This window comes from Perca fluviatilis, chromosome 9 (assembly GCF_010015445.1).
Source record: "Perca fluviatilis chromosome 9, GENO_Pfluv_1.0, whole genome shotgun sequence".
NCBI lineage: Eukaryota > Metazoa > Chordata > Actinopteri > Perciformes > Percidae > Perca > Perca fluviatilis.
The window spans coordinates 17,285,154-17,313,068 of NC_053120.1; the positions used below are offsets into that span (position 1 = coordinate 17,285,154).

At 41.7% G+C, this 27,915-nt stretch overlaps 2 protein-coding genes across 9 annotated transcripts in view; both read right to left on the bottom strand.

Annotated features, from left to right (window-relative positions):
• Positions 1-27,915, bottom strand: part of camsap2a (calmodulin regulated spectrin-associated protein family, member 2a) — a 59,070-nt gene that overhangs the window by 6,950 nt on the left and 24,205 nt on the right. For 5 of the 8 annotated variants that reach the window (XM_039811292.1, XM_039811289.1, XM_039811291.1 and 2 more), the window contains exons 3-13: positions 27,237-27,398; positions 25,622-25,705; positions 14,569-14,601; positions 13,210-13,351; positions 12,145-12,284; positions 5,399-5,495; positions 5,073-5,169; positions 4,810-4,841; positions 4,600-4,669; positions 2,315-4,394; positions 1,308-1,444 (exon numbers count right to left, since the gene is read on the bottom strand). In XM_039811292.1, the coding sequence (XP_039667226.1) occupies positions 1,308-1,444; positions 2,315-4,394; positions 4,600-4,669; positions 4,810-4,841; positions 5,073-5,169; positions 5,399-5,495; positions 12,145-12,284; positions 13,210-13,351; positions 14,569-14,601; positions 25,622-25,705; positions 27,237-27,398 (3,074 nt within the window). The remainder of the gene's footprint in view (positions 1-1,307; positions 1,445-2,314; positions 4,395-4,599; positions 4,670-4,809; positions 4,842-5,072; positions 5,170-5,398; positions 5,496-12,144; positions 12,285-13,209; positions 13,352-14,568; positions 14,602-25,621; positions 25,706-27,236; positions 27,399-27,915) is intronic. The other 3 variants (XM_039811290.1, XM_039811294.1, XM_039811293.1) reach the window with 1 other exon arrangement.
• On the bottom strand, positions 21,713-23,873 carry LOC120565477 (zinc finger BED domain-containing protein 4-like). Its single transcript, XM_039811295.1, has 2 exons — positions 22,189-23,873; positions 21,713-21,943 (listed from the first exon to the last, which is right to left on the bottom strand). The coding sequence occupies exons 1-2, from the start codon at positions 23,580-23,582 to the stop codon at positions 21,793-21,795; spliced, it is 1,545 nt and encodes a 514-aa protein (XP_039667229.1). The 5' UTR covers positions 23,583-23,873; the 3' UTR covers positions 21,713-21,792.

A 27,915-nucleotide genomic window follows, 5' to 3' on the forward strand; every position in this document is an offset into this window, starting at 1 on the left:
CTACAAAAAGTAAATGAAGTATTAAAAGGTCCCATGGCATGAAAATTAAATTTTAAGAGGTTTTATAACATTAATATGAGTTCCCCCAGCCTGCCTATGGTCCCCCAGTGGCTAGAAATGGTGATAGGTGTAAACCGAGCCCTGGGTATCCTGCTCTACCTTTGATAAAATGAAAGCTCAGATGGGCCGATCTGGAATCTTCCCTTTATGTCGTCATAAAGGGAAAGATTACCTCCCCTTTCTCTGCTTTGCCCGCCGCCAACAGCTGCCCAGAGAATTTGGCCCGCCCATGAGGATATAGAGCTACAACCATGGCCGCAAGCTGGTCAAGGCCACACCCCCACCCTCCACCTTGCCCCACCTCTCTCCTCCTCAATACCATTTAAAGCTACAGACACAGAAATGGCACATCCTATGAAAGCTCATTGTGGGACTGGCTGTGGGTGGCTGTAATTCTGCACCAAGGCTGAATTTCGGGAAAGAGACTTTAGATACAGTATTAGGGGACCACTAAGGTCTATATAAAAGCATCCAAAATGCAGCATGTCATAGGACCTTTAAGTTAGAAATTGTACATTTAAAAGTCCCGTGACATGGTGCTCTTTGGATGCTTTTATATAGACCTTAGTGGTCCTCTAATACTGTATCTGAAGTCTCTTTCCCGGAGGAGAGGGGGGGGGGAAGGTTGAGGGTGGGGGTGTGACCTTGACCAACTGCCACTTTGCTCGTTTGAAAGCAATGATGTCTCTCTCTCATGGGTGGGCCAAATTCTCTGGGCGGGCAAAGCAGAGAAAGGGGAGGTAACCTTGCTCCTTATGACCTCATAAGGAGGAGATTCCAGATCAGCCCATCTGAGCTTTCATTTCTCAAAAGGTAGAGCAGGATACCCAGGGCTCGGTTTACACCTATCACAATTTCTAGCCACTGGGGGACCATAGGCAGGCTGGGGGAACTCAAAATAATGTTAAAAAACCTCAAACTGACATTTTCATGCCATGGGATCTTTAAATCTGATGATGTTTTTGTTTGAAAAATAGAAGAAAACATCGGTACTTCACATTTTATTTATTAATTAACTTGATACTAATTTCCAGCAGTGGAGTAAACCTCATTTATATGTTTCAAGATTAAAAAATAAATAAAATAAGAGTCTAAAAAACATGGGACACATGAAACTACATAAACCATCAATATATCCGATGGTGGATATTATATATAATAATCTGTGTTAATATTTTTTTTTTTTTTTTCACTACACTGTGTTCTGAAAATGTGTATGGCCTTATTTTCCAGATGTGTCAACATACCGAGCTTCCTCCTTCTTCTGCTCTATCTCAGCCTCCTGCTGCATCTTCCTCTGCTGGCTCTCCTTCTCCCTCCTCATCCTTTTCTCTAACAGAGCTGCCCTCTTCTGAGCCATGTTATCCTCGGCATTTCCATCCGCCTGAGTCACATAGGAAACAAAGTCAGTCGCCTCACCTTTTAGGTAAAGAGTGTAAGCATAGTAAAAAAATCCAGTATCATTTAGTGAACATTATACATTACTGTTTTGTAGCTGCTGTTCATTAAGCAAAGCTGACATTCTACAGTTGTGACAGATTATTATGTGATACTCCCAACGTTTTATTCATCTAATTTGGCATAGCAGAGTAGAGGCTTTTGTTCTGGAGCAGAAAGGGTATATTGCTCTTTATTCTATCCAGACACCTAAACTTTTATTATGTAATTGTTATTATTCTGTTTTTATCCATATTCTTTGTATTGTTGTTCCCAACATAGGCACGCCAGGCAGCCAATTTCAGTACAAATTGATTTTATTTCATGTGTACATCCTTTGCTCATCCCTCAGCATCCACCCTCACATCCACCATCTATTCAACCCTTCCCCAACCCCACAATTCCACAGCTGTGCCTAAATTATTCACAACAGCCCCAGTTTTATGACCTACATCGAAGCCCAGACTGCAGCTAGCAAGCTATCTTAGCACCCATAAATGGGAAGATGACACGTTTGCTGAACCAATCATCATCTCATCATGTTAGAAACAAGAGTTTCCTGATAAAAAAACATGGCTGCCTCAGGTTAAAATGTAATTGCCTTTATTTTTCAGAACTGCACCACTGCATTTTAAGGCTTCCAGTGGCGCTGCATGGTTGCGACCCAGAGTCTGCATACTGTGGTTTTTAAAATGTATATTGCTGGTTCTTTGTTCTTACTTGTTGACTCCTCCCTTCAATTTTTTATTTTTATTTTATTATGAAAAGACAAAGTGCAACAAAATATAGACATTGGTTCTTTGAATCAAATGCCTACCTTGAAGAAAAAACCACAAGAAATCTTCTGTTCCTGATACGGGCCTTCCACATCACCCTGCTGCATCTCCAAATCATCATCAAGTGACAGATCATCCAGTGGCTTCATGACTGACAGAGGAACCTCAATCAAGCTGCTCTTGACTTGGCCTGAGGCTTCTGGCTGGGGAGGAATCTCTGTAGGTGTCACTGTGAAGGTCTCTACCACAGGGTGGGCCAGAACCTCAGGAAATGATGACTCTATGGTAGGTTTCAGATCTGCAACCGACTTCTGAACTGAATCTGCTTCTGTTTGTTCGCTCTTGTTCTGCAGGTTGGGGGAGCTGGGCGGTGAGTTGGCTACACATACACCAGCAATCTCCCTCTCTGGGGAATCTAGTGACTCTGTCTCCTTGTTTTTATCTCCATCTGAACCTACTGTCTCTGGATTGGAGGTTGCTGGTTTCTCCCCCATGTAAACGAAAGAACTTGCCAAGGGCTGGCAGGGAGAAAATCGCCGTAGCCTGGGGATGCTGTCGACAGATTGTGGGGCAGTTAGGACTCGATTGTAAGGGGCCAGCTTCAGCTCGTTGGGTCGAGCGGCGCGAGGAGTACGTGAGTGGAAGGAGGCAGATTTGCGCTTGATGCTGGTTGGAGAGCGGTGGGTGGAACGAGGGGAGTCGGCAGGAGAAGAGGGTCCTGAGGATCGAGTAACAGCTCCGGCTCGACTCTGTTTTTGCGGCGATGGGGTTGTATGGGGAGGAGGGATTACCCACGCCTGCTGATGTTGTTTCTCCCTCATGGACATGATCACTTCCTGCTGCTGAGCCAGTCGCTGCATCTCAGTCTGAAGGAAGGCTAATGAATGGTTCAGTTTCTCAATTGAGCGCGTGTACTCGGTGAGATCTACCTCGGTGAGCTGAGCATGGCTTTGACCACCTTCCTCTCCTGCACCAGGCGACTTTGTCCAACAGGAAGCGGTGCTGCTTTGCTCTGCCCCATCGGGTGTGTCCGCCTTGCTCCTCCCAAATTTGAAGGTGGGACTTGTGCTTGCTACCTTGCCTTCTCCCTCGGTTTTCCCTCCTTCCTCTCCACTGGCAGCCCCATCTCCTTTTCTCTTTACCACATTGAGAAACGCTGAGTGACCCATCTTTTGCCGATGCCTTGTGAAAGCAGCCTCCACTTTCTTCTTCTGCGCTTCGATGGCTTTACGTTTCTCCTCCAGCCTCATCCTCAGCTGTACCATCTCCGTAGCCATGACCTGAGCAGGGTCATTGGCTGGAAGTTGTACAGGTGTGGGCGATGCTTGAGCACTGAGGGGGGGTGTGGTTTGTTGATGGTTGGGGCTGTGCTCAGGGGTCGGGGCCCAGGAGACAGATAACGGGAGGCAAAAGTCGGAGCCCTCAGGAGTGGTCTTGAGGGAGCTGCTGCTGCACCTCCCCGAGTCTGGCAATGATGGCGTATGCTTCCTCTTCTTCTGTTCAGCAAAGCTGGTCAACTTCAACCCTGAGGGGGATTTGCTGTGACTGCTCGGGCAGGGGCTTGGCGTGTCCATATCCAGGTCCATGTTCACGGAGCAGTCTTTCAGAGAGGAATCCTCATCTAGCATGTCTTCTGTTTGAATATGGATGCCAGTGTCCACCTCGGTGGTGTCTGTGGTGCTCGGAGGCCCTTGGGAGTCCAACTCCGACACTGGCTCCAAGACACCAACACCAGCCCCGTGGTCCTGAGTGTGCAGGAAGAAACCGCTGTTGATCCCCTCCGCTGGGGGCCTATTTGGGCTATGGATAATCTGAAGGGCTTCCTCTATGGAGGGAGTTTTTGCCATGACACTTCCATGTCCGTTGGGGTACGCTGGCCTGCTAGGCTCCATACCAGCTAGGCTGTCTGGGCAGCCCTCCTCCTCAATGCCGACACTCTGGCCATTTACTGGCTGGAAGGACAGGTTACGCTTCATTCCGCGGGGCAGGTGGTGGACCTTGAAGCCGGAACCATCATCAGTGCTGACAGACCTGACCATGCCACGCGTGGAGGGAAGACCGCCGGAAGCAGAGTCCTCTTTGTCAAAGGGGATGTCAAAAGACACTCCATAAGGCCCAGACCTTAACAGAAAAACAAAAAAAGAAACGTGATTAAATCTTCAGATACCTTTTTTTGGTATTCATATTTCTAAATTCTTTTCTAAATTAAAGTCTGGTTTGGAAACATCACAATATGCTTTTCTTAATCCCCATGGGGTAATTAATTGTCTTTGGGATTGGATATTTTAAATGGGCAGCAGATAAACAGGACAGTAATATTACTAACCTTTTTTCTTTGGGCCAGGTGCCGAGGTTGCCATCGACAAAGGACATTGAGGTTGACCTCTTGATCTCTCCTGGATGACACAGGTAAGCAAAGTAAGAATCAAAACATAACTTGTTTTACCTACTGTACAAGTAATCATAAATTCATACCCAACGCTTCAATTTTTGGTAAAAACCAAAAAAGTTAATAAATAAATTGAAAATCACCTACCTGAGTTTCGAGGCTGTGGTCGGAGGGGCAAACTAGAGAATGAGAAAGAGAAAATTACAAACATGTTATACATTGTACTATATGTTTTCATGGTCCTTTTAGCTTTAATTTGTCCAGATGTGAATTTTGCTAAAAAATCCGATCTTATTTGGCCTAATCAGTCTCATATATTCACACCTGCCAGCTGCCCACGAACTGGCGTAAACTACAGCCCCACTCGAATGCAAGTGAAATGCCTTGCTGATGCATTTTTGGAAGTATACCTGGGTCTTTCAGGACTTGGGGGTCTCTCCATGAAGCTCCTCTTGGTTGCCTTGGAGATGGGGATTGCTGGTATATTCTTTGACAAGAATGAGGGCTCTGAGGTGACACAACAAAGACAATTGATCAAACTGTGCGTTCACAATGTATAGCAAAATAATACTATTTCCCCCCTAATTACTTAGCTTTGTGTATGTTTCAGATTAAATGCACCCACAGGTACCTATACAACCACTATTACTGCTAGCACTCACCACCACTTCTTTCCACACGTGACAATACAGTTGTTTTCGCTACTATTGTCGTAAGGTCAGAACTTAAGACTTGCCTGTGCCTTCGTTGTCCAGCATTCTTGGTTTCACAAAAGATGGCTTGTCCACCTCAAACCAACCAAACAGCTCTGCCATGAACACCAGGTAGTTATTCTGGGAAAAATATTCAAATAAGACTAAGATTAAAATCACGAGATTGGGTAAGATATAATCACTGTGAACACATGCTTTATCAAAAATACACAACCACACAAATGCCTTGTACCTATTTATCCAGCAGGTGTCTCTGTTAACCCGTATCTCAGAGAACCTGAGTTGAGTATTATTTGTACCTTCCAGTCTGCCCATAAATAATTCACCAATCGTGCTCCATTTCACAAAGTGTCATGTTAAGGGCAGTATGCTTCATAGATCAAACTACAGAGTAGTAATGTATGATGGGATCTATATTTATCATCCTTTTCAGCAAGGTATTTTCAAAAAATAAGTGGCATTTAAGGGAAATAAATAAATGGCTTTTGTGACATAATAAAAGTCTGACTTTTCACACTGTAATCGTTTTTGTTAGCTCAGTTAATGTAACCAACAGCATGGCTTTTCACATGCTAGATAAGCTAATCTTGTCATGTCAACAGTACCTGTGGTAGTAGAGAGGAGTGACTAATGCATTAACCTAATTTATAGAATAGAGGTCAGTTATTTTTTTCTGCTCTCGATCCACCAGCCAACCTGAATTGGATTGGGTTAGAATTGCTGGAGGGATCTTTGCCACTGCTGTGTCTAGTGGTGTCCATGTCTGAATCAGGTCAACATACAGTGGGAGGTCAAACTGCTTGAGAAAAATAAATCCATCTTACAAAGTAATTTCCCTCAGTATAACTATATAAGTATTTTCCCAAACCCTGTTGGTTTTTTCTTTATAAAGGAAGGAAAGCTGTGTGGACTATGAAAGACTATTACACTAGATCTGCACTGTATTACAGAGGTGAAACATGCAGCCTCTATCAAAAACACCACATGGTTCAACCTGACTTTTTTGTCGGCCCCATTGTCAACACTGTAGAATAATCCATTCAGTCTTAAATTCAGTCAAAACACTGCATTTTTAATTAGTCAAGATTTGTGCCATCATGATTGAAATAATATTTTTAAATTTTTTTTTTAATTGAGCGTCATTATCTTGAAACAAAGCAAAGAAAAGTCAAATTCCTCCATCAAAAACATGTAATTTGCATTGTAAACTAATTCCAGCTCGATAAGATGTTTTCCACTTTTACATCTTTCAAGAATCAATATTTAATCAATTACCGTGCCAAACTGGTACCTTTTTTGTAATTTTTTTTTTGCAGCGAACATGTCGGCACTGGCTTACAAATGCACGCGATATGCAAAACAAGTGCAGTGAAGCAGGCACGACCTTGAGGAAACACGCCCCCTCCCCAGTCTCAGTCCATGGTCTCCAGACAAAGACATTGCTGCATGGCTCAGCTCTAAATATACCTGATTTACCTCATCAGCAACATTTCACTCTACCAAGCACACACCAGCAAACACACACACATCATACGCCCCTTATCTGCAGCCCAAAAGCACACCAGGAGAGGCAGAGGCAATTAACAGCAGTAGCAGTGGTTTCCCTTGGGTGTTACTGCAGCATTTTAGCAGTTTTTTTGGACTCCTTTTTGTTTTCTCACATGCTAGAAAGCAGAGCTGCAAACACGTGAAAAGGTGTGTCGCTATGACAAAATCTAGGTGGGAGAAGCTGTCGGGCACATGGTTACCAAGTTAGTAAAGTAAAGCAGACACATTGGATTATCATCTTTACGTGTTAATTGAACAGTTGCTTACTACAGCTAGAGTTTTTCAATGAGTCAATTCAAGATTTTCATCTTTTCCACAATTTTTTTCTAGCTAGGTTTTAAGTTACATTTGGCCTTCTTATAACTCATTGGGGTTAAATAACTCTTAAGCATGAAATTACTAACAAACAGCTAGTCAAATGCCAAAGTGCAGGTTACCTTCAGGAGTGTTCAGCGTGTGAAGCAATTCTCAATGGGGTAAGACAAACAGAAGAAGAAAGAGCCAGAAAGAAAAAAGAAAGAAATAGAGCCAAATATCTCCTGTCGTCTGCTGAGCCGAGATTGGTGGCAAAAGCCCAACCGGACTTCTCTCTTCCCATCTGCCCGACTGACTACTACCAACACACCAGGTGTGACGGTTATCGCTATACCACCAGTCAGCAGTCACACACACACTCACACAGATCTCCAAACAACCAACCACCGCACCACCACCACGCCTATCTCCCTGTTGACTGCCATTACTACCTCTGCCAAGTCTGCAGCGATGCCAAATCGGTCTTGTTTGGAGATTTGAGTGTCTGAGTGTGTCACTCTCAGGATGAAAACAGGAACCTGATTGGTGACTGCTAGAAGAGAGCTCAGGGTTGAGGGAGGTGGGGGTGGTGGAGGGAGCTAATCCTCTGTACAGGGATGGGCGCAAACAGCCCTGCTTGCATGTACTACACATGCACACATGAATGGTGTAACATTTGAATGCACTGCAAATGTATAGGCAGGGTTTGCATGCATAAAAATGCACATAAACAGCCTACAAATGACCTTATCACACAGACAGTAGGCTTAGACACACGCTGAGTGTTCGCAGGGCATTGATGTCAACAATGATTGGGCCAGAGGGATAAAGGATCTAGGTCCTGCAGCCAGACAGACCGACTCAATTTGGAAAAACCCACTGATTTACCGCCAACTTCACCGGGCTGCCCTCAGAGAAACCTTTTTAAAAGTAGAAAACAAAACCAATTCGAAAGAATGAACTGCCATGCAAAAATGTCTAAAAGTGGCCACAAACAGACATGAGATATTAAAGCTGCATTAAAGAGGCAGCTTATGAATTACAGTAAGTGTGTTAGTTGCCTTCCTCAGGGCAACCTCAGCAAGGCTGCTGCCACAAACCTCCTGGTAAAGAAGAAGCAAACACTGGCAAAAGCCCAAAGCTGGTGAATTTCATTTCATTCTCACTCCTTCTTGGATCCACAGATGGTAATATAGATGTGCTTTGAATTAATTAAATGAAGAGCCAGTAAATGGGAGTTGGATGGTGTGATTTACTATCCTTGTGTCCATTAGGAAAGAATGGCCCGACGTAATGTGTGTATTCTATGGCTTTGTGGAGTTGTGTGTACTAAAGGCTAGTCTATCATCTGCTATGGAGACCATTCAAATATAATGTGGACTGATCCTGTCTTCACCAGGCCAGCATACAATATTAATATAAATATTGATGCTGTCCCTCTTTCCCCCTTTAGTCTCTTCCACCTCCTTTCTCACCGTTTCTGACTCTACTGGTGTAAATCTGTGTTTTCGCTCCTCCTCGTCTCTTGTCTCCTGTTTCCATTTTCTTTCACATTATTAACACCTCTCTCACTTCCCCTCCCCACTACTGTCTCGGCTCACTCTCTATAATAAGGTCTCTCCGTTAGTATGACGGGCCACGATGTACAGCTACTGAGGGTGTGACTGCCTGGAAACTGGGTCAAGGTTACTGAATCTAACTGGTTCTGAATGCAGTTCTGCTGCTCTCAGGCAATAGCTCTGCCCTGCTGGGATTTGATTTGTGAATCCCTCATGAACTCAGTGTCAGCAAATACTGCTACTGGCTGGTTAACGCAACTCAATTATTTCTTTTTTGATGCCGTGTGTTTAGTCGATGTGTGTGAGCTTTGAGGTGCAGCCATGTTATTCATTCCACCAGTGCTCTATCCCCTTATAATATATATATATATATATATATATATATATATATATATAGCTGCTACTGTTACTAAGCACCAGCATTGCTCTATTGTCACGTCCTGGTTCCAATTCTCCAGGTCTCTGTTTCATAACAGTATTAAGTAAAATTCTTCTACTTTTTCCTCTACAGTATCGTTTAGCTTCAGAGTGAAGCACAAAATATTATTTGCAATAGCAAAAACCCAATCTGTTTATATATTAAAGAATAGTTCCATTACTATTACAAAAGTCTTTTATCAGTGTGTGTAGAAAGTCCATGTAATCAATTTAACTCAGCCGACTAATGTTTTTAATTTAGTGTGTGCAAAATGCTTTCAAGCAGGATGGAAACATAGCTACAACTGCACTGTAACCGAATTTCTACATTTAATGTGGCTTAAAAGCTGATGTTAGACAGTCTAGTGATGTTTGGCCTTACAGTGACCTGTGTTCAGTCTGTGCTGAGAACATCTCTGTCAGAGGACATGCTGAGACAGAGTCAAAGCTATCCAGACACATAAGCTTTTTTACTGCTTATGCAGCTCTTAGGCAAAACACACACTGAGATGGGACAAACACAAACACACAGCACAGATGGAAGGTTAGACCAAACCACCAGAGAAACTGTGCCTTTTGTGTCGCGGACTAGGGAGAGACGCTGTTTTGGGACATCGTGGGAAATGGGTATATGATGTAAAGGTTTTCGACCGACAAAAGTACACTTACGAACACAACTGGAATGCTTTTTTTGAGAGCCAAAACAGATATTTTACATACATATAGTATTATTCATGCAAACCCACACAATGCATACATTTAGCACGTTTCTCAAACAATCCTACAACACTGTACTTTTGGCTGCAGCTGCCCAGGCTGTTTCTATGACGGGTGCATTGCAGCAGTATCACACATTTATATACCAAGAAATTACAATCAATCATCTCCCATGAGTAGCAGATGACCTCGATACCGCACACACACAGTGGTGACACTGGTATAAGGTGTCGGACTGAACAGAGGACTGGAGGATATGCAAAGCGAGCTGTGAGTTAGAGCGAGAAAGGGAGCGAGTCAGTGAGAGACAGAGAGAGAAAGTACGACAGAAGAAAACTAGGATAATCACAAAAATACACAAGGAACACACAGCCAAAAATATAGGGCAAGAGAATGACAAAGGAAGAAAAGAAAAAAAAAGAAAAAGGAAATCAAAGAAGGAAATAAAGAAGAAAAGACAAGGAAAGAGTATGGGAGGAAAGAATGAAAAAACACACGCAGACATGTTGGTATGGCAGTGCAGCTCTCCAGGCTTGTGGTTGGTTAAGACAGATAGTTTGGATTGAATGGTTTTTCCACAACATGACTCACCACACTGGCCCACAGAGCTACCCATTTCTCCTGTTTCATTTAGCCTTTCTCACTGGATACTCCACCATATGGTTTTCTAATCAGTTTCAGCAACAAAAAAAACAACAACTCATGAATGAATTAAAACATACAAGATTTGTATCCGTTCACGGAAAAAATCATCCGAGTAGCATCCGGGACAAATGGGTTAAGTATAACTCGACATTTTTCATGTCTATAATTTTGTAAATGTGCCATCGAAGACTTGACATTACTCCAGGGTTGTTTTTTTTTTTAAATAACCACCACTTGCTTGGATATTATGTTAACAGCCATTTTTTTCATATGGTGGTTTTTCTACTAACTACAATTGGCACGCACGCACGCACGCACGCACGCCACGCACAGTTTCAACAAGTCAGTAGGTCAGCAGTATAAATTCTGGCAGATATTTTTTCAAGACTATAACAACGATTACACACTACCTGTAAAAGCCATTTCAGAGTGGAGAATTGTTTTGCAGAGAGAAGCTTTGGACACCAACCACACAGGATCAGTATCACAACACAAGCATCAATGACATGTAGCATATCTTTCACTAGAAAGAACTGAAAGTCTTTAAAGTGGCCATATTATGCTCATTTTCAGGTTCGTAATTGTAATTTGAGACCGTATCAAAATAGGTTTACATGGTTTAATTTTCAAAAAACATATTTTTGTTGTACTGCACATTGCTGCAGCTCCTCTTTTCCCCCTGTGTCAGGTCTCTGTTTTAGCTACAGAGTGAGACCTCTAATCAACTTCTGTAACATCTTTGTTGTCAGTCGCACATGCGCAGTAGCTAGGTAAGGATTACATGAGCTAGCTAGCTGTTTCTCTAACTTCGGTCAGTACAAGGCAGGATTAGCTGGGAGACTTCTTCTAAACGAGGGCGCACTTCCAACTTTGCGTGGAATACCTGCAGAACAGGGACATATATGTAGTTCTATACAATTTATTTTGTAGATTAGGGTGAATTTGTGTGTGTGTTGTAGCAGTGTTTTGCCATTGAGAACGAGCTAGCATGCTAACGGTTAGCACCCTAGGCCCCTTGTTTCGGCTAGTGACGTAGAAAGCCCTGCAGATTTTGAACAGCTCACCCGGAGACTGAAGGCAGGACACATTCAGAACCCATATCTCACTCAAAACAGCATGGAGGGTTTTTTTCAGTCACACCCTCAATTTGTATGCTTGTGGAAGCACCAGAGACACAAAATAACACCCCAAATCCCCGAAAAAGTGTTTTTTTTTCATAATATGGACACTTTAAAATGATCATTTAGCTCAATTTACAAGACTCCTTTATATAAATAAACTAGCTTAAAAAAATGGTTTCCAAGGAACTAAAAAATAAAATGTTTCCAAAAGAATTTCTGTACATTTGTAAGAATTAAATAACGGTTACTCGCTAAATAACTCTATAATAGAGGCTCCAACCTGTACAAGTTTTATCACTTTTGTTAGTCAGAGACTTACTATAACTTACTGACAAAACTTAACAAGCCCAAAGTAGTGGTTTGATACAGAAATGAGGGTTACATTGTTTCAACTATAATAGCAAATCTCACATTTTGGAAATGAAACTCCAAACTTTGGTGTTGAATGCAGCCAGATTTAAGCCGTACCTTGATGGTGGAGGAGGCGTAGAGCATGTCCTCCAGGCTGAAATGGCAGCAGCTGTTCAGGTTGTCTTTGCAGAAGTCCTGTATGAGCTGCAGGTTGTACAGCCGATCAGCTAGCGTCATGTTCTCCTTCAAACAGACATCTGGGAAGGCAGAGGGAGCCATCGGGTGTCAGTGTGACCTTGGTATGAATTTGGTTATAAAACACGCCTCGTGGTTTTCAGTGGGCTGATGGTTTTTGCAAACCAGATCAGAGATGGGTGCAGTGTGTCAAGTACAATGTTGAGGGTCTTATAGTAAGGAACTGGTGAGGTGTTAAGCACAATGGTTTGTGACTGACCAATCATGACAGCATGTTGCATGTCATGAACCTGTGGGTGGAGCTGTGTGTTAATACATTTAAAGAGTAAACAGTGTTGAGTGATTAATCCTTTGTCCCTCTGATGTTTTCATTTCAATGGAATGCTTGTGTGTGTGTGTGTGTGTTGTGTGTGTGTGTGTGTGTGTGTGTGTGTGTGTGTGTGTGTGTGTGTGTGTGTGTGTGTGTGTGGATATGTATTGTGTATGAGTGTGTGTTTGATGAGCCCACTATCAACACACTTCATTAGCACGTAATTATGTCGTATCTTTTGTTTGTGACTGATCTTTGATCTATTGACTGATCCAATCAGGGACAGGAGACAAAATGGCACAAATCCAATCCGCCACACACTGCCACATTTTGAAAACAAAATCTAAAAATCTTCTCAAAATTTCTTTTCATATTGAACATTTGTGAGGAATAAAAACAAACAGAATCAATGTGCTCAGAGCTCAGCCATGTCCTCCTTTGGTTGAGAAAAAAAAAAATGGGTTTCTTTTCAGCATGTAGTTGAAATGTGTTTAAGGGACAGAAACCTTTAAAAAGAAATTCTGAAAAATCTGTATTTTCATTTGTATTTGTTTTGGTGAACAGAGCTCTTAAAATACTGCGGATAAATTACACCTTGTTCTACGTTGCAGGACGTCCTGTCCCAAATCAACACACACAACTCTTACATTAGCCCACACTAACTGTAAACTCCTTACCGTCCAATGACAGCAGCTGAGGGCAGTAGAAGTGCAGCAGAGCGCCCAGGGCCGAGCCGTCTGTGCTGTCTTTCAGCAGGTTGTCCACTGGGGGGATGCAGGGAACCAGCTGGGTCGAGGCCGGCTCCTTCCTGTAGCGAGCCTGCGTAACATCAAATACGCACCTATAAACAAAACTGCGTTGTGCAACATTCATCTGCCTACATCTGCAGTACCTATTGGGCCAGACACGTCCTATTGTTTCTTTTTTCAATCACAGTTGCAAAATGAACCATGTATAATGATGCAACCATCACAACAGCTGTATCTTTATATTCTCTTTAAAGCGGCAACACTTTAGAACACATCAAGGCTTCATTAGCTTTACTCATGTACGAAGGTAATTGAATGGGTCTGGAGTTACAGCGAGTGTAGTAAAATGTTTTAATAGTGAGCCCATTGAGAGGGAACAATAACCCACTATGGGAAATATTAGTTTGGCACAAATACAACTGAAGCGGCTCACTTATTATTTTTTGGGATGTTGTGATCTTTGTTAGTCCTCATGGTACACTACCAGAACATTATGAACTTAAATACGGAGTATCTATAAAACAGCACTCTAAATGAAAAGCTGTCAACATTGCCATATTGATGTGCCAGTTTTTTTTTTATGTCTAGTAACTGTGAGTGTAGGCCAATGGCATGAACACATACATACGGGGTTCCACTAAAACACACACAGTGTTTGAGGCAAAGAGAGACAATGTTATAAGAGGCTCTACAGTGAGAACTGGCACAGGGAATCTGAAACAATTTCATGCCAAATGCTCCCAGACATCCCATTTCTGAAATGAAATTCTAATAAAAAATTATCTTTTTTCCTTTTCTTTTGGCTAATCCCTTGGGGACTTCTTCAGTGGTTCCCCAATGGTGTTTAGTCCCACTGACAAGGACCTTAACATTAGCAAATACAAGGAAGTATGTGCTGAGAATCTGAGTTCATATAGACATATTCCTAATGTCTGTATACCACGGATTTCAATAAACGTAACCTTATACTAAACTGCTGTTAATAGGGACTGTAGAGAATAAGGATAACTGATTTATAATGTCATTCACACTCTACTGCTTTATTTTAATGGCAAATAATTACATGCGTTACATTTTCACAATTTCTTTTCATATTCTTGCTGTGTACACTCACATGGATGCAGCACAAGTGGACACTTGTTAATCAGAACAGGGGAAGAGAGAGAGAAGCTGTGTTTATGCAACAGTGTTAAACTGATGGCAATCGAGACAGAGAGAAGTAGGAGGGAGCAGAGACGGTCACTATGGATACACATGAAAAAGCGTAGCACTGATTAGTTGACTTACGGGCACAAGCTTCATGTACCACTTGGTTGGAGACTGCAGCAGCACAGTGACAGAAAAAGACAAACAACAAAGAAATACCTGTTAGTGAGATTAGTTGGTAATGCGATTAGTAATACAAGGAAAGACATGACAGCAGTGAGATAAAAGGAAGAGAACGTGTGTTATTGAGAGAGCACGAAAAGCAGCCCACACAACCCAAATAACCCTGAAATTGTGTTTAGTGTAATTTAGTGTTAAGTTCTGAGTGTGTATCGTTAAGGCTTTTGCTGCTCATACTTCTACAGAATAGGAGTTTAGCTATGGCCCGATCAAATATAGGCAGAGATGGGAAGTAACGAAGTACAAATACTTTGTTACTGTACTCAAGTAGATTTTTCAGATATTTTTACTTTACTGTTTATTTTTGTGGCAACTTTTTACTTTTACTCCTTACATTTTAACACGAATATCGGTACTTTCTACTCCTTAAATTTAGAAACTTGGCTCGTTACTTTAGTTTTGTACAAAAGGTCGTCTATCAGGAGTGATTGTGAGTGCATGTCGGAAAATAGCGCGGACACGCGCCTTACATCGCGAGCCACACGGAGAAAAAAGGATAATCAGTTAGATCGTGTGTGTGCGTCCTTGAGAACTGTAAGTCGTATAACTTATGTTGTCAGTTAATTTAAGCCTGTTGTTGTATTGGTCTATAGTTCTTGCACATTTAAAGTAAGTTAGCTAGTGATTTTGTGGTTTGTGTTAACCTGTTAGCTAGGTTGCACGTTGCTTGATATTATTAAAGCATCAAAAGAGAGACGTTGTCTCCGTCCGTGTTTTAACAGACACACCTGGAAACCAGAATTCGCTTTAAATACAGTCCTAATCTAGACCTCACTAACAAGTTTCAAATAATTTCACTGGAGTTACCATTATTATTTTTTTATACGGGAATATACTGTATGTTGCACTTGACGCACCACTACAAGACGACTCAACAGATTCGGTGGCATTCATTTGCGGCAAATCATTGTGGCTTGATGGTGGTAATGTTAGCACTAGTAGTATGATGGCGAGATGATTGGAAATTAAGAAAACAGAGATCCCAGAGACATCCATTTAAAATGTAGGCAATGGCATATAAAGAGCCTTTTTTCCATGTCCACTGAAGTTTCTCAGCTTGTACTCTAGTAACATTTGTGTGGTCCAGGTAGCTTGCATAAAAAATGGTTGTCATTCACAAGGCTACTTTTACTTTTATACTTTAAGTATATTTCCAAGCCAGTACTTTGTTACTTTTACTTGAGTAAAGAAGTTAAATCAGTACTTCTACTTTTACCAGAGTATTTTTTAACACAAGTATCTGTACTTGATGTTCATATTCATCATTTCTCTCAAATAAAATGGCACTGCAACTGAAAAGTGAACAATAACAGATGAAACATTTCAAACCACATGTAAAAACAAATGCATTACAACACATTGGATCATTAGACTAGATTTACAAGACTTTTGACCTGAGACAACTCTTACATGTTGGTAGCCACAGTAGCTTGACTATGCCAGTGTGGAATCAAAACAGGCTGTTCTCATGAACCGTTCGTACATATAGCTACGACAAGTAATGCACTGTAATGCATTCCACGTATACATCACTGTATGCCCCACATTGACTGTCACTGTATAAGAGAGTGAACCGGCCGGCGGTCGCCGTCATTTTGTAGGATATCATACGAATTGTTGTGCATACGTTTTCGTACGATATCATACAAACCTGTTCATTAGAATGCATTGATATAAAGCTGTATGCACAAACTGCATCAACACAAAATGACATGGCCTTTTGATAATGTCTTTTCAGCATTGCTGTTAGTTGTCAATTCACAGTTTTAGTTGTTGTAAATTACTTCTGAACAGAAATTCGCTGCATTTGTAAGTTAAAAAAAGAAAATATGTTTGACGTATGCATGTAAGATTCCTCTAGTGATGATGTGCCCATCAATAGGTATGCATCCTTCTCTCCTGTGTGTAAAAGACGCACTCCCTGATATTGTTAATCTAAATTCACTGCTGATGAAACATAAATGGGAATTGTGTAAGATTAATTTGCTAAGTTTAATCTTATTAGGGGACACTGTATGGCACCAACAAAATCAGGAAATGTATTTTATTGTCACTAAAGAGAAGAGCATCAGCTAAATACCCACAGTAGCTAAAAGAAACCAAATAACAATCCCACCGCATACATGCAACCCAACTGTCAGAAATCCACTGACAGTGTAAGCTGATTCCAAAAGAGGAGAGGCTTGCCTCAGTTAATATCTAATTCCCACGCTACCTAGAAGCATCAAAGAACCAAATGTGAGCGCCACTCAAAGTGGCTGGCAAGTGCTCGACTTCAAACGGTGAGCCACGACTTGTGAGAAAATACAGCTGCTTTGTACTGAAACCCCCAAAATGAATAATAAAGACAGCAAGAGGATGAAAAGATCAGCTGTAGCCTTCTTGGATTTTCCTGATTTGATTAACGTCACAGCCCCCCTGAATGGTAATTTTAGTCACCAGTATGAGTCTGATGCAATCAGAGGAACACGTGATGTAATCTAATAAACAACATATTAGTTAATCAGTTTTATCCATTTGCTAGTGAATGGACTGCCTTGGCTTACCTGTCATAAAATAAAAAGAGTATTAAAATATCAGATTATAGTGGAATGCAGAAAGGATCCATGATAAAAAAAAAAAAACATCACATATTTTGTGTATGTCTATCCCTCACAGTACAATATCTGGAAAGTGACAGTGAATAAATACTGCAGGGTATATATATATTTTTTGAGCATAATCTAATACCTACTCTATGTTCTGCATTGTTCACTTGAATAATATGTGAGCTCCTTTCATTATTGGGCCATGTTTTTTAGCAGATATTTGTTGTCACTTGTCATAATTACACACATTTATCAAACACAAGAAGACAGGTTCCTGGACACTGCATCTAGCATGTTGTACCTAGCAAATTAGGTTATTTATATCTTTCAAAACAAGACAAATATGTATTAATGGTATTAGAAAGGGTATTTGTAGGCAGAGAGGGAGACAGAGGACACCTCTGAGGTACTTTACTTTGTTGTTTTTTATCTTTTCTTTACATGTCCATACTGTACATCATGTTTATTGTATCTTCTATGTCAAATGGTGTCTGTAAACCATTTACAATACATTAGATACCTTATGTTTACCTGTTAAAGCCAAATTACTTTAAATATACGCTTAAATACAGTATATGATATACGATAATGCAGGACTAATATTCAAACTAAAATACGGTTTAGTCAAACAAAATAAAAATTATGATAACAGCTCAAATCCTAATGTTTCTGCTTATGGATCTTTTAGCTTTTACATTCATTTTTCAGAGACAGTAACAGTGAGTGTGCTTGAGATGAGTTTGGGGTTTTAATAAAGGGTGGTTTTATGATGCAAATGGCTACAAATACCAGCGTGGTCGGCACGAACTTTCAATGATGGAGTATTCTGAATACACTGCTGCTCTAAACCTTGCTGCCCCAGTTTAAGAATGAGATGGAGGAGATGAAGAGTATCTGCATCTAAACTGATGATCCTAAAATTGTGGACTGAGCGGAGTCAAACAGAGTTTAGAATCTGTTATAACCACCAATCAAACCCCTGGGGAGAGCTAAGGCCCTCATCTATCATCTCCTTACTGACAGACAGACAGACAGACAGACAGACAGACAGACACACACAGTGTACAGACACTTGCACCCCAACCATCTCCACTTCAATCATCCTGTAACTCTGCCAATCAAAGTTCATCTTCTGAAGCCAGAGATGCCTGGCTGAGCTGTAGCTCAGCTTTTGAAACTTAAAAGGATTAGTCCTCACTTCTCTGTCCTGACGTTGCCTTTACAGTCCTCCCCTCCAACCTCCTCCTACCCTCAACTCACCCTCACCCCTGGATTCAGTACAGTAGGTTAAAACAAAAACACTGTTGCCCTGGTGAGCTCTAGTGTTGTCCCAGTAGTGTTCGCGTCTCTGTCTGACTGAGACAGCGTGACTCACACTGCAGTCATACTGCAAAGACAGATGGGGGAGGTCTGGGGAGGTGGAAAGTGATGGTGTGAGGGATAGAAGGCGGATAGATGGAGCTGCTAGACACCATGAAGAAATGTTGCCACCCCCCCATATGCTAATTACTGACAAAATCCTCACCTTGTTCTGATTTATTGTAACTGAGAGCCTATTTATTCGCTTTTTTGGGCCAATCAACTAATTTTATTATGAGGGTGGTGCATAACTAGGACACTAATACTTAGGCTTTGTTTGGTCTGAATGAAAGGGGAATAAAATAAGTGGTTTGTTTCTCTTAGAAAATACTCCAGCTTATTGTTGGTTTGGCGATGGAAGAAATATATATTTTTGGTCTGATTGCAGAGGAGGGACAGAGAGTCAGGAAACAATGTGGTGGTTTTATGACCAAGCAGTGGAAATGATGCTTGTGCCATTATATAACTGATACACATGTAAAAAGCGCATAAACTGAAACAGCAAAAGGATGGAGGCAAAGTCATTATTATATTCAAATAGCCAAGACACTGACTGTGCCTGCTTTCGTATGCCAACACAGCGAGCAGTTGTTATGCAACGTCTCCTGTCTGAGTCAGCAAGAACAAATTAAGGTTCATAAACTGTCCTGTGAATGTTATTTAAACCTTAAACAGACAGAAGCAGAATCTGTTTCAGCAGCTGCAGGCAGACAGACGTACTGACTGATTTAAGACTACTTTAATTCATCTGAAAGTGTGGAACTGCATCATCTAATGACAGTGACTTTTATCACAGTTCAGACCAGAACAATGTAGCCAAGAAAGAGCGAGAGTGGGATGGTCATACACACACAAACACTCCCTCAGAAACGCACACAGACACACAGACACACAAAACACACACACCAATCAACATGAGCTGATGGGATGAATTAATGAGGACTATTTTTGACTGCTCCTCAGATCTCTGCAGGGTAAATTGAGACAGTTAGCTAGACTATCGGTCCAATCTGAGTTCTCTCTCGCACGACTATTTTGCGGTGGCTCTGTGCGGAGTTAAGCGCCGCCCATGACGATTCTGATTGGTTTAAAAGAACCAGAGCACGTTTTCCTCCCATCCCAGAATGCTATGTGGGAGTAGCCAGACCCCCCTTCAGCGCGCTTTGGAGGAGGGTCTGGCAAAGCGAGACGGCAGAAGAGCCAACTTTCAGGCTCGAAGGGCCAAACAAACGGATGTGTTAACACTCACATCATGTGAAGGAGTGGCTTCACATGTGAGACACTGAGTCAGCGACACGGTGACTTAACTGTAGAGCTTAGACCGGACCCAAAAAAATCAAGCCCGACCCTACCAGAGCCCGTGCACGTTGTGTCCGAGCCCGGCCCAGCCTGACACATTAACTGTAATTATGAGCCCGAGCCCGATTTAAACCCGACACTTTTTTAATACGTGGGCTGTTATAACTGAAGTTGTCAACTACAATTCAGAGTTGTTTGAACTACAGAAATCTGTTTAGAATTATCTTAACGAATAATGCAACAAGGACGAAGCATGTAGCCTAAACTGCGCTGTTTGTTTATTCAGACTGGAATGGATCGTAAATGGATCCGAATGAAGAAACGTAAAAAAAAAAATCAACGCATTTCTCTGTGAGGGCTTGCCTCACCCTCAGGGCTAGCGGTAGCCTATGCTTGGAGAAGTAACAAAAGAGGATGCTGAAGGCTGACTATCATCTTTTCTGCCACGGCGAGCCTGCTTCATGTGTCTGTTAATCGTCCAAGTCCCCGTTTTATTTGCTGTCATAGGCGAGCAGCGTGCCGCGCTTAATGCACTCGACAACGCCGACACATATGTTGTCACTGCCCACGACTTGTTTAAAATGGTTCCATAACTCAGACTTTCCTCCAAACTTGCTCAAAAAGGTAATTCTCCAGTTTTTCTTTTTTTCCTTTACATCCTCAAGCTCCATGCTACACACAGCACAGCAGGCCCGGTGTGATGTGTGCGAGAGGAGGAGACTCCGCGCGTGACACGTGTTGCATTTTTTAACTGTAGTCTAACTTGTGTAACTTTTTGGACACATTTGTTACTTTGGCCTAAATACAGCCTATATAGATAATATTTCTGATTATGGCATAGCTTTCTCCCCACCCAATTAGGCTAATAAAGTAATAATAAAAAAAAAAAAATTGCTTGATCAAGGGCCCGGCCCGAGGATAGTGACGGAAAATAACAGCCGGGTCGGGCTCGGGCAGATAATCTAAACTCTACTTCACTGTAAAAAGACTGTAACTTTTGATATTCACTTTTGGAAAGAGTCTGCTCTTTTTCAACAAGCATAACAAAATCTAATGATGAAATGGTTTGTCACTTGTTTTGTCATGCAACTTCACCAGTTAAAAGTAAGTGTGTATGTGTGTGTTCATGTGGAATAGCTGAGGCATGCATTGCTGTGTCTGCACACTGACTGGTCAGATCAGCATCAAACTCAGTGGAAGTCTGCACAGCCCTGGGACTGGGAAGAGAACCACACACAAAGTGAGCACACTGCAGTGCTTTTTTCAGCACTCAACTCTCCGCAGGCTAAAACACAAGGGACAGGGTTTCAATATTTTCCCTTAGGACAACTAACTAACTCTCTAAACTAGGGATGCACCGAAATGAAAATTATTGGCCGAAACTGAAACCGAATATACTGAAACAGTTGGCCGAAAGCCGAAACCGAATACCGAATGTGGCTTTTGCTGTTTTTCATTCATTTTGCTTTAATCTTTCACCATTGCATGAATAAAACAATTAAATGTCCTTTATAAACTTTTTTGTCTTGCTTTTCAATAAAACAAAATCAATTACATATTTGATACAAACGATTTATTTAATACTGAACGTTTTCTAACATTCCAGAAGACCTAATTTAAGAACAATTTACCCTTAAATAAATTAGTAAAACAAAATACTTTTTATTTGGCCATCTTTGAGCCCCCCTAACATCGGCCTTAAACAAGAAATTAACTGCATTTACTCTGTATGCTCACAACAAAAAAAGTGCATTAACAACTGCTTGAAAAAAAAAAAAAAGAAAAGTGGGGGCCGGGGGGGGCTGAACACAAATGGGGCAGTGCCCTATTTCTGACAGTGTATTTAAATAACAGGCAACTTTAATAAACTAAATTAAGTCTACTTCAGGAAAAGTGGCAGGTTCTTCTTGATGAAAAGGAGCTTCTCTGCTTTGTCACATGAAAGTATGTTCCTCTTCTCATCGATGACATGAGAAGCAGCGCTAAACAGTCTCTCGCTATCAGTGCTTGTGCATGGAGCAGACAAGTATCTAGGATGGGAACGGAGAATCGAAACAGTTATCTCATAGCATCGACATTGTAGGCTATCAGTTTTTTGTAGTTTTTTAATTGATGACGGCATGTTTCTTTTCTGCCTAAGAAATAATTAAATTTTTGAATGCCGGTAGGCTATATGCCTTCTATTTTTCCACACTAAAGTATAATAGTTCAAAATATATAGCATAGCAAGAACTTTATGAATAACATATTTAATTCAATTTCCTAAATAGCTAACCTGCGTGCCGTCTGTGCCAGGTGGGGAAAGCGGCCTTGATTGGCCCTCCAATATCCGAGAGGGTTATTGCTCCTGGGGATGGGGACTTCTGATAGAAAAGCATCCAGTTGTTGAGCTGTTGAGCTTGTCTTCTGACTGGTATTTGGATTGCTCTCTTGGAGAATCTCTTCGAACATGTCAGACAGTAAGGGTTTGTGCAGCTCATCATCTGTAGTGCGTGCCCTTTTTTTCTCCACGCCATCTCCCCGTTCTGCTGCGCTGTGCGTCATGCGACCGTCTCCATCACACAGCGGCTTTTGCAAATCCAACTCAGCCTGTATCATGTCCCTTGTGCGCTGCTTTTTCCCCACATCCAAGTAATGATCCTTATATCTTGGATCAAGTACTGTCGCGATGCAGTACAGCGGTTCGGAATCTGCCTTGCTAAAACGAGTGTTCACAGCATCTAAGAGCGCACTTTTTGTTGTTCTCACTCCGTGGTCTGTTTCAGCCTCTTTGCCTAAAAGACGCTTTAATGCTGCTAGTAAGGGGATAACGTCTGCCACAGATGCACCCGATGAGCTTATCTCCTTCATTATCTGCTCAAAGGGGGCAAGGAGAGAGAGAATGTTCTCTATTAAACACCACTGGTATGCGCTGAATGTCGCGGGGAGATCATGATCGGCAATGTATGAAGCCAGGACTCGCTTTTGTGCAAAAAGGCTTTCCAGCATGTAATACGTACTGTTCCACCTTGTGCTCACATCTTGTTGGAGACGTTTCGGTGGCATTCCCAATTGCTCTTGGATTGCTTGTAGGCGCCCATAGGCAAGCGGAGAATGCTTGAAATGGCCCACAATTTTCCTGCCGGTCGCAATTACATCCGCTATACTGCGCTGACTCAACACTCCCTCGTTGACGGCCAGTTGAAGCGTGTGGGCCATGCACCTTATGCCTTTAAGGTTGCTGTCTTCCATGGCTTTGGTCATATTTCTTGCATTGTCACTCACTATCGCATGCACTTTGGATGGGTCGATACGCCAAGTGTCAAACATTTTGGCAAAAGCATCTGAGATGGCTGCGGCTGTATGGGAGCCTCTGAACTCTTGCGAGTGAAGAACAACCTTTTGTAGGTTGAACTCAGTGTCTATCCACTGTGCCGTTAAACTCAGCATGCTGGTGGCACTGACATCCGAGCTCCATATATCTGTGGTGAAGCTAAAGGCTGCAATATCTGTAGCCAAGAGCTCGTGGACGTGGGTTGACACAACGTTATACATTTCGGGTAAGCATACATCCGAGAAATGCCGTCTACTTGGGACAGTGTAACGGGGCTCAATATGTCCCATTAGCCTACGGAACCCTACGTCCTCTACAACTGAGAAGGGTTGGTCATCCAAGGCAATGAATTCCATTACTTTAGTTGTAATGCCCTTAGCTTTAGCACTGTCACTGCCAAACTTTTTTGCCTTTTCAAAAACGTCAGCCACAGATGGAGTGTGTGAGCTTGGTAGGCCTACTTTCCTTTTAGTTGCTGCCGCGGTGGTGTCTCTCTCGTACTCCTCATGTTGTCTGGGGTGTTTGGATTTAAGGTGATGAATCAAGCCTGATGTGGTGAACGTCTTCGCAGATGTTCCCCCTCTAGAAAGTTCAGCAGAACACTGTCTGCAAACGGCCTTATTTTCTCCGTTTTCCGACACTTTAAAATGCTTCCACACTGCTGACATGTTTGCTGCATGAAGTGTGTGCAGATTTTTTTCTCTCTACTTGGTATTTTGTTGTATAGGTCACAGGGCTCCCTTTTTCATCTCCGTTTATTGTCATTTAGTTGTTTACAAGTGCATGCGGACCCTTTTTCATCTCCCTTTATTGTCAGTTAGTTGTTAACAAACGTACCTGCGGCTCTTTTTTAATCCGTCTTTTTTAGAAGCGCACCAGGCTCATTCCACACTGGTTGCTTTAAAAAAAATAAAAACTAGAAAGGTTCGGTGTAATTTTTTCGGCGTTTTTACTCCTTCGGCCGAAACCGAAAATTATGTTTTTGGACATTTTCGGCCGAATATTTTCGGTGGCCGAATATTCGGTGCATCCCTACTCTAAACATTCCTGCAACGCAGCATCTGTAACGGTGTTGTGTCAAAGTGTGTTGCCTTTCATATACTGTGACAGAGGAAGCTAGGAAAGGAGGCATGACCCGGGAGTTTAGGGTGGAGGAGTGGAGTAGGATCGAAGGCAGGGAAACAGTGAAATGTAGAAAAAATAAATTATTAATTGAAGAAGCAGGAGACTGAATTGCTGCTGATGTACTTGAACTGAAATGTATCAGGGTTATCTGATATGTGTTGAGGTGGTTGATAACTTTTTAGGTGCCACGGAAACTTCCTAAAAATCTAAATAATAATAATACATTGTATCATTCAAAAACCACACACAAAGGTAACTTTTCTTTCTGGAAATCTGCTGTTGCTGCATAATAACTGATATGGAGGTGAGGAGCACAAGCATGAAGGATGATTGTGACATCATCCACCCCAACTCCTCCCTCTTCTCTGATCATCACTCTGCTGTGTCAGGGTAATGGGTAGCTGTCGCTCGCCATGCCAACTCTGACCCTCACTGCCAGACCATAATACCAAATGTCGCACTGACTGTGAAATTTACAAGTGGCAATGAAAAGCTTTAATGTGGTATTTTGTTAAATAAATTCAACAAGTGAGTGTATGCATTATTCAGTTTATCACTGAATGATTTATTGCAAATGCAGTATCGAATTACAGAATCCAAACACAGATTACTCCAGTTACTCAAATACGTACACACACACACACACACACACACACACACACACACACACACACACACACACACACACACACACACACACACACACACACACAACACACAAAACAAACAAAAAAAAACACACACACACACACACACACACACACAAGAAATCACTGCTGACACTAGAGTCAGTTATATAACAGATTTGGGACTCTGCACATAGGTGACCTTGCACTAAATGACTGCTGGCCTAATGAGACCAGAGAGCACAGATGTGCGGGTGAAGGCACAAATGAAATGAGTGATGCTTGCACAGATGTCAGGATGGCTAAACTCGTTCTGATGCTGAAGATGCAGCCTGGCGTTCTTGCTCTTTCTTATTTAATAAATACAGACTGAGCTTCATCTAAAGCTCAGACATATGTGAGTGAGATTTTCGTCGACGGTAGCTGGGCTTTAAGGGCTTAAGATCTTTGAGGAAACTGGTCTCAAATATTAAAGTGACAAATAGCTGTCAGTCAAAAAGCAGAATGTTGTGGTAAGTCCATTAAGTGGAGCCAAGGATTTCAGTTAGCTTGTTTAGAACTGTCCATCATACTGGCGACATCTGTATGTTCATGTGGAGTTTGTGAAGTGTTGGGAGAGAGGAAGGGAAAGGAAAAACACCCACCCGAGGACTCCCAGCAGGGTCGGTGCTCTGTGTCTCCCTCATCCTCTGCTCCTGAGCCACAATGTCTTTTAGATACTCATTTACCTGAAAGACAGAGGACAAACAAGGCTAAAATTCACAGCCGCAGCTGAATCAATTAGCAAAATTTAATATAAGGAACAGACTATGACGAATACCTCTTCTTCAGCTCATATTGCTCTCATATAAAGAGTAATAGTAAAAGTTGAAAAGTAAAGTTGATATTGAAATTTGACTTTCCAACAGTGGAACATTAGCATATGGGCGATATTGAATCAAATGACCGCACTGTGCCAAAGCAATCCTTTATTTTGTAATCATTACTTTTAAGAATAAAACAATTTAATTGTGCCTTTGTTTTGTGTGTCAATATAAAAAGGACCCCAATAGAAGTCTGTGTTTAAATGCATCCATTGTAGAAGTTTGGGGATTTTATGAATCAATTGTAATAAAAATTCAATGAATCAAATCTAATCTCATTCAATCCTGCACTGTTGACAATAGACAGTATCTACAGTTCTCCTCAAATTCATATGGATCAAGTTAAAGCAGGAATCAGCTGTGAATTGGGGACCTTTGGAACACAAAGGAACCCCAACAGAGAGCCACGTGTCCGACCAGTAGGACTCCATGACCACACCTGTTAGCTATTGTGAGTGTCTTTTGTGTGTGTGTGTGTGTGTGTGTGTGTGTGTGTGTGTGTGTGTGTGTGTGTGTGTGTGTGTGTGTGTGTAGCTCAGAGTTGGCAGGAGCCCAGTGTTCCTACTAGAAGAATGTAAACAGACTGGGCCCTGTAGCATTATATGGAGGAGCCAGCACCATCTGCGCATGCAGGCCATGTAGCCAACCACTAGTGTAAAAAAGCTGATTTACACAGAGCATGTCGTTTTGTGCATTAGGCCACATTTTACTGATGTCTAATACGTACTGTAGTCTGTAGCAAATACATTTCATGGACATTTTTTTAAGAGCGTTTTGCACATTAACATGATAGACTGCCCAAACAACATTCACCACATGTAAGCTTAATGCTTGGCTGTAAAAAAACAATGTAGTTTCTCTTGTTTCCTGAATTTCTATTCTCTTGCACATACATACAGTAAGTCACGGACATGCTTTATGTGACACATGTAAACACACGACACTCCTTGCATCATAACAGTCTGTTAGGTTATAAAGTCAGTGAAAGTAGTAAAGAATTGGACAATCCCACCTTTATCAAACCCACAAGGTTGTTTTCTCATGCTGTGAGTTCACTTGCGAGTTCACCTGTACACGTCATATGCTATAAGTTCAAGGCATGGTGTGCATGTAACAGATTTGATGGTATTTAGGTCAGTGTTTTTGACTGTAATAACTTGCAACCAAACTGTGCACTGTGGAATGTCAGAGCTCAAGCTCTAACCCAATAACCCTGAGTGATGGTATCTACAGTAACTTGTGTACAATATGACCACCAGCCTGCTCTTTGGACAGATACTAAACATGTGACTTACTTTTACAAGTTTATGATATGGTGCAACCCTAATGACCAGGTTTCTCACAATCTGTCCTTGTAGTTACAGTAAATCTGTCATTTTTAAGAAGATATACCCACCTTGTTGATCCAGGTGGTCACTGCGTCCTCTGTGTCATAAGGTGTTTCCACCTCAGGGTCGTAAGACGAATACTGACGAATGCAGGCCATCACCTTCTCGACGCTCACCGTCTCCACTGTGTACGCCATCATCAGAGTGTCGATCATTGCCAAGTGAGCGCTCTGGAAGAGAAAACAGTACAGAGAAAGATTTAGAGGGTGAAAACTAGGGGTGGGAATAACCAGAGGCCTCACGATACGATACAATCTCAATAATACTTATGTCATGATACGATATTATTGCGATTTTAAACATATTGCAATATTCTGCAACATATTGCAATTTATTAAATTTTTTCCCGACTTCAAATGTTCAAAATTTTAAATTATGTCCCCAAAAGGAAACTTTGTCAATATCGGTTTTATCTAAAAAGATACATTTCTCTGTTTGTTCATCTCACTTCAATTTAAAAAATGGGACAAACTGACCAACACATATACAGTATAGTAAAAGATCAATACTTGGCGACTGTGTATCAATACAGTATTGCCATGGAAAATATCACGATGCTATGCTGTATCGATAACTTCCCCCCACCCCTAGTGAAAACAAGTAGCTTTGAGGTAGCTGGTGATTCCAGCAGATGCTTGACTGTGGTCACTTCCTGCAGATAGTATATTTGAAGTATTTTAGCCATTG